The sequence below is a fragment of the Oncorhynchus clarkii genome, chromosome 1 (assembly GCF_045791955.1).
Source record: "Oncorhynchus clarkii lewisi isolate Uvic-CL-2024 chromosome 1, UVic_Ocla_1.0, whole genome shotgun sequence".
NCBI lineage: Eukaryota > Metazoa > Chordata > Actinopteri > Salmoniformes > Salmonidae > Oncorhynchus > Oncorhynchus clarkii.
In genome coordinates this window covers 91,846,245-91,853,403 of record NC_092147.1, presented here as the reverse complement: position 1 = coordinate 91,853,403, position 7,159 = coordinate 91,846,245, and the positions used below count along the sequence as shown (strand labels likewise).

General features: G+C 41.7%; 1 protein-coding gene across 1 annotated transcript; it reads left to right on the top strand.

Moving 5' to 3' along the window:
* The first annotated feature begins 3,763 nt into the window (after window positions 1–3,763).
* LOC139418280 (ubiquitin-conjugating enzyme E2 D4-like) lies at window positions 3,764–7,159 on the top strand. Its single transcript, XM_071167635.1, has 7 exons — window positions 3,764–3,948; window positions 4,730–4,793; window positions 5,135–5,166; window positions 5,311–5,388; window positions 5,492–5,597; window positions 6,028–6,121; window positions 6,330–7,159. The coding sequence occupies exons 1-7, from the start codon at window positions 3,925–3,927 to the stop codon at window positions 6,373–6,375; spliced, it is 444 nt and encodes a 147-aa protein (XP_071023736.1). The 5' UTR covers window positions 3,764–3,924; the 3' UTR covers window positions 6,376–7,159.

Below are 7,159 nucleotides of genomic sequence, written 5' to 3'. Positions count from 1 at the left end.
AGACAGAACTTGCAAGCACAGACTTTACTTGCCAGGCATTAGTAATCAATCATCATCAAATTCAATCTGCACTCAAAATCAAATCAAAGTTTAATCGTCACGTGCACAGGATACAGCAGGGGTGTAATCATTATGCCGATTCTGTTGCAAAACGTTTCTGTATCTGTGACATGGGCAGCGCCAATGAGAAAGGTTACATGCATATAATGCGATTATTGTGGATAGTCGGATTAATATAATATATTAAAACGTTTACATGCTTTGCAAGAACGACTTGCCTAATAATCATGTTTACATGGACACATCTGAAATCAAATCATACATAATGGTACTCTGATAAATACAGAAATCCAAATAAATGTTCTACCATAGCGACAACGTTATTTTTGGGAAGTATATTTAATTCTCAGTTTGTGTGTAGATGATAACTATTTCTAAGACACATACTTTCAGTTGTTCCGCACTCACTTTACTCGCGCTAGAGGGAAGCTTGCTCTACTGAAGAACATGGACTACTTTAAAATGGAGATAGCCTCAATGAGTTTGTTTATATGACCAGGAATAATTTGATATTAAATTATGGCAGTAGGCAGATTATACAATAGTCATGTTAGCACCTTACTCTGCTTGTCTTAATTGCCATAAGGACAAAATCGAAGCATACACTGGTTAAAACACCTTGTTTTCTGAGCAATCTTTCAAATTATTAGGACATGTAAACACCTTAAATACACTGATGGGACGCCAATTAAGGTGTTTACATGTCCTAATAATTTGTCAGAAGTTCACATACACCTTAGCCAAATACATTTAAACTCAGTTTTTCACAACTCCTGACATCTAATCCTAATTATAATTCCCTGTCTTAGGTCAGTTAGGATCACCGCTATTTTAAGAATGTGAAATGTCAGAATAATAGTAGAGAGAATTATTTATTTCAGCTTGTATTTCTTTCATCACATTCCAAGTGGGTCAGAAGTTTACATACACTCAATTAGTATTTGGTAGCATTGCCTTTACATTGTTTAACTTGGGTCAAACGTTTTGGGTGGCTTCCCACAATAAGCTGGGTGAATTGTGGCCCATTCCACCTGACAGAGCTGGTGTAACAGTCAGGTTTGTAGGCCTCCTTGCTCGCACATGCTTTTTCAGTTCTGTCCACAAATGTTCTATGGGATTGAGGTCAGGGCTTTGTGATGGCCACTCCAATACCTTGACTTTGTTGTCCTTATGCCAGTTTGCCACAACTTTGGAAGTATGCTTGGGGTCATTGTCAAATCAAATCAAATGTATTTATATAGCCCTTCGTACATCAGCTGATATCTCAAAGTGCTGTACAGAAACCCAGCCTAAAACCCCAAACAGCAAGCAATGCAGGAGTAGAAGCATGGTGGCTAGGAAAAACTCCCTAGAAAGGCCAAAACCTAGGAAGAAACCTAGAGAGGAACCAGGCTATGTGGGGTGGCCAGTCCTCTTCTGGCTGTGCCAGGTGGAGATTATAACAGAATATGGCCAAGATGTTCAAATGTTCATAAATGACCAGCATGGTCAAATAGTAATAATCACAGGCAGAACAGTTGAAACTGGAGCAGCAGCACAGCCAGGTGGACTGGGGACAGCAAGGAGTCATCATGTCAGGTAGTCCTGAGGCATGGTCCTAGGGCTCAGGTCCTCCGAGAGAGAGAAAAAAAAGAGAGAGAATATACTTAAATTCACACAGGACACCGGATAGGACATGAGAAGTACTCCAGATATAACAAACTGGCCCTAGCCCCCCAACACAAACTACTGCAGCATAAATACTGGAGGCTGAGACAGGAGGGGTCAGGAGACACTGTGGCCCCATCCGATGTCCGAAGACCCATTTGCAACCAAGCTTTAACTGAGATGTTGCTTCAATATATCCATACACATTTTCCTCCTCATGATGCCATCTATTTTGTGAAGTGCACCAGTCCCTCCTGCAGCAAAGCACCCCCACAACATGATGCTGCCACCCCCGTGCTTCACAGTTGGGATGGTGTTCCGTGGCTTGCAAGCCTCCCCCTTTTTCCTCCAAACATAACAATGGTCATTATGGCCAAACAGTTATATTTTTGCTTCACCGGACCAGAGGACATTTCTCCAAAAAGTACGATCTTTGTCCCTGTGTGCAGTTGCAAAACGAAGTTTGGGATTTTTAATGGGGGTTTTAGCTTCTTCCTTGCTGAGCAGACTTTCAGGTTATGTCAAAATAGGACTCTTTTTACTGTGGGTATAGATACTTTTGTACCTGTTTTCTCCAGCATCTTCACAAGGACATTTGCTGTTGTTCTGGGATTGATTTGCACTTTTCGCACCAAAGTACTTTCATCTCTAGGACACAGAATGCGTCATCTTCCTGAGCGGTATGACGGCTGCGTGGTCCCATGGTGTTTATACTTACGTACTATTGTTTGTACAGATGAACGTGATACCTTCAGGCGTTTGGAAATTGCTTCCAATGATGAACCAGACTTGTGAAGGCCTACAATTTTTTTTCTGAGGTCTTGGCTGATTTCTTTTGATTTTCCCATGATGTCAAGCAAAGAGGCACCGAGTTTAAAGGTAGGCCTTGAAATACCTCCACAGGTACACCTCCAATTGACTAAAAAAATGTCAATTAGCCTATCAGAAGCTTCTAAAGCCATGACATTATTTTCTTGAATTTTCCAAGCTGTTTAAAGGCACAGTCAATTTAGCATATGTAAACTTCAGACCCATTTGAATTGTGATACGGTGAATTATAAGTGAAATAATCTGTCTGTAAACAATTGTTGGAAAAATTAAGTGTATGTCCTAACCAACTTGCCAAAACTATAGTTTGTTAACAAGACATTTCTGGAGTGGTTGAAAAACGAGTTTTAATGACTCCAACCTAAGTGTATGTAAACTTCCGACTTCAACTGTATGTACATGTAGGTAGAGTTATTAAAGTGACTATGCATATATAATTACAGAGAGTAGCATCAGCGTAAAAGAGGGGGTGGGGCAATGCAAATAGTCTGGGTAGCAATTTCATTAGATGTTCAGGAGTCTTATGGCTTGGGGGTAGTAGCTGTTTAGAAGCCTCTTGGACCTAGACTTGGCGCTCCGGTACCGCTTGCAGTGCGGTAGCAGAGAGAATAGTTAATGACTAGGGTGGCTGGAGTCTTTGACAATTTTAGGGCCTTCCTCTGACACCAGGTATAGAGGTCCTGGATTGCAGGAAGCTTGGCCCCAGTGATGTACACACTACCCTCTGTACCAGGCAGTGATGCAACCAGTCAGGATTCTCTCGATGGTGCAGCTGTAGAACCTTTTGAGGATCTGAGGACCCATGCCAAATCTTTTCAGTCTCCTGAGGGGGAATTGGTTTTGTCGTGCCCTCTTCACGACTGTCTTTGTGTGCTTGGACCATGTTAGTTGGTGATGTGGACACCAATGAACTTGAAGCTCTCAACACATTAGGAGTATAAAATAGAGTATAAAATTATATAGAGTATAAAATTATGAAATGTGCTTTGTCAAGTAGGTTTATTCTTATTTAAAAGTAATAAACACACACGCACTCAGTTGAGCAAACTATTTAAAAATACAATAATCAATGAATTGATAGTGGGAAATAAATATGTTATTTCAATAATCAATCATTGTTGAAAGGGAGAAATGCATTGTGCATAATGCTACTGGGAGCTGGAACAAAACTACATTTTCCGAAGAGGAACTACAATCCCCAAAATCCCCTTTAAAGCCGACCGTAAACAGAAAGCGGAAACAATAGGGAACCACAAACACACACCCTTGTCTTGGCGATCTACTCAGGGAAATAAAATACCTTTACCTTTTAAGCAATACTATTAAATAGACATCTAAGAAAATACGAAGTCGACGAGTACTTAGGGGCATTTTACTAAGTTGGTCACCATGGCACTGAAAAGAATACAGAAGGTAAGATGGTTAGCTAGCATTGTGGCTAGCTGTGCCAGGGTGGCTAGCTGTAGCTAGCTGTGCCAGGGTGGCCGGCAGTGCCAGGGTGGTCGGCCGGCTGTGTCGGGGTGACCGGCCGGCTGTGCCGGGGTAGCTGTCTGTGCTAGCTGTGCCAGGGTGGTCGGCCGGCTGTGCCGGGGTGGCTAGCTGTGCCAGGGTGGCCGGCCGGCTGTGCCGGGGTGGCTGGATAACTAACGTTAGCGTCACCGAACCGGACCTCATCTATCGGAAGTTATTGTTTGTTAATGTTACGCTTGCTAGATAATTGGTTCATTTCTAATCCTAACCAGATAGCCAGCTATCGAGCTAGACTGCACACATACGAGGAGGCTAGTTAACAATGAATTAACACGGCCCACAATCTTAATGTTTAGCATTACATTACATATCATGGTATGGCACCACGTCTAAACTAGATTGTAATTTTCTTTGTCAGCCATTCAACCCCTCTCCAGGACACAGTTATTCATGCTAAATACACTTATTTAGGTGCAGCACCTGTTCATGTTGTAATGATAACTAGTCTAATTTGACTTGAGGTTGTAGCTAAGGCAGGGCATTATGAAGTAGGCCTATCATTATTACAGTCAAATATATCTACGAATAAAGCTATGACTAGGGACATGTTAAGAAACCCAGCTATTTCGTGGATGTAAAATGTATCTGACCTAGTCCTCAAGGACAGCTTTCAGTTCCATGTGTAACCCTTAGCACTACTTGTCTGACTTGTTTTGTCCCCTAGGAGCTTCATGACCTGCAGAGGGATCCGCCAGCACAGTGCTCTGCTGGACCCGTGGGAGAGGACTGTAAGTTTATGACTCTGAGGGTAATGCAGTCTATATCCGGTGAAGGGGAGAGGGACTAAGGCTGGTTGTATAGGCCCTACCTAGAGGGACTGGTTGTACAGGCCCTACCTAGAGAGACCTGGGCTGGTGGTACAGGCCCTACCTAGAGGGACTGGTTGTACAGGCCCTACCTAGAGAGACCTGGGCTGGTGGTACAGGCCCTACCTAGAGGGGCCGGTTGTATAGGCCCTACCTAGAGGGGCCGGTTGTACAGGCCCCTGCCTGGAGGGGCCGGTTGTATAGGCCCTGCCTGGAGGGGCCGGTTGTCTAGGCCTAATACATGTTCTCTTTCTATATTCCAGTGTTCCATTGGCAAGCAACAATAATGGGGCCAGTGAGTATGACTTCAAAAAGACGTGTGTGTTTAATGATTGCAACATGGGTCATCTGAACAATAGGTATGAATGGATATTGAACTCATTTTATTGTACATTTTTCATAATTTATAACAATGTATATCTGTTCCTGTTATTCCTAGGGTGATAGTCCATACCAAAGTGGGGTCTTCTTTCTCACAATCCACTTCCCCACCGACTATCCCTTCAAGCCACCAAAGGTAAGAATTGATTTGTTATGCATGTCATTACATCATTAAACTGTTGCTAAAGAATGGTCCTCGTGGATAAATTGAACATAAACACATGTCCATCTTTCTACAGGTAGCATTCACAACAAAGATCTATCATCCAAACATCAACAGTAACGGGAGCATTTGCTTGGACATTTTGCGATCCCAGTGGTCTCCAGCATTAACTGTATCAAAAGGTGAGTTAACTGGGCTGGTACTTTACTACACATGCTGACACAATGTAGCTGGCTAACTGGTATAAATGACACACCTGGTTCCATGTTAAAACATTGTTCCAGCCAACACTTGTAGACTGTTCTATTACAACCCTCCTATAACGTTAACCTGATCATTAAATCACAATATTACAACCCTCCTATAACTTTAACCTGATCATTAAATCACAATATTACAACCCTTCTATAACGTTAACCTGATCATTAAATCACAATATTACAACCCTCCTATAACGTTAACCTGATCATTAAATCACAATATTACAACCCTCCTATAACTTTAACCTGATCATTAAATCCGAATGAACAATCTCACTGATTGTGAATAGAATGTGAAATGCCGATGACCATTTAAGACACAACTTCATCTGTCGCTTCATCTGTTTTCCAGTTCTGTTGTCCATATGTTCGTTGCTTTGTGACCCGAACCCGGACGACCCCTTAGTTCCAGACATAGCACAGATCTACAAACTAGACAAAGAGAAGTGAGTATATTGTAACTGTGTAAAGTGTTACGCCTATTTCTCCAATGAGCTGCTGGAACCAAATTATTTGAATAATGCTGTACCTATTTAGATCGTTGCAGTATATTTGAACATTCTATAGCAAATCAACAGAGATGACATTTAAACTTTGTTTCATATTATTTCTGCCATTGTTATTGTGAGATAACCGTATTTATTTTGTTTCCAGATACAACAGACTAGCAAGAGATTGGACTCAGAAGTATGCAATGTAAAGGCCCTCCTGAAGATTTTTTTTAAAGTCACAAAACACTGTACATTCTGGTAATAGAAAGTAAACTTAGGTGATATGGAACACATTGTACTGTCAACATTTATCATGTGATCCCATGAACTATAGATGATTTTGTGTTTACAGGGGGTATACACTGCACATATGTACATTAAGGGTGATAGATATGGGGGACAACAACTGTACATTGTTGTTATCCCTACTTCCTGGTTTTGGGAACTTTTGTTTCTCGTCTCATGAATGGAAGAGGAAGTCATTAGAATACTGTAGCCTGCTGTTCCAGTCATCAGAATACTGTAGCCTGCTGTTCCAGTCATCAGAATACTGTAGCCTGCTGTTCCAGTCATCAGAATATTGTAGCCTGCTGTTCCAGTCATCAGAATATTGTAGCCTGCTGTTCCAGTCATCAGAATACTGGAGCCTGCTGTTCCAGTCATCAGAATACTGGAGCCTGCTGTTCCAGTCATCAGAATACTGGAGCCTGCTGTTCCAGTCATCAGAATACTGGAGCCTGCTGTTCCAGTCATCAGAATACTGGAGCCTGCTGTTAGTCATCAGAATACTGTAGCCTGCTGTTAGTCATCAGAATACTGTGGCCTACTGCTACAGTACAACATACTCATGGCTCTGCTGACTCACCCATAAAGAGGGAAATTGAGGAATCAAACCAATTTTACAGTTTTTTTTATTGTATCAAACTATTCTGGACCTACTTTAGTTGTTTTAGCATTAAGTCAGAACTTGTATCATTAAAACATTGAAATACA

Excerpts from the sequence above, each read along its gene's own strand:
- LOC139418280 (XM_071167635.1), top strand. The coding sequence starts at position 3,925 with ATGGCACTGAAAAGAATACAGAAG. Across the intron at positions 4,794-5,134 it reads TGGACCCGTGGGAGAGGACT|TGTTCCATTGGCAAGCAACA; the intron begins GTAAGTTTATGA and ends TCTATATTCCAG. Across the intron at positions 5,167-5,310 it reads AAGCAACAATAATGGGGCCA|GGTGATAGTCCATACCAAAG; the intron begins GTGAGTATGACT and ends TGTTATTCCTAG.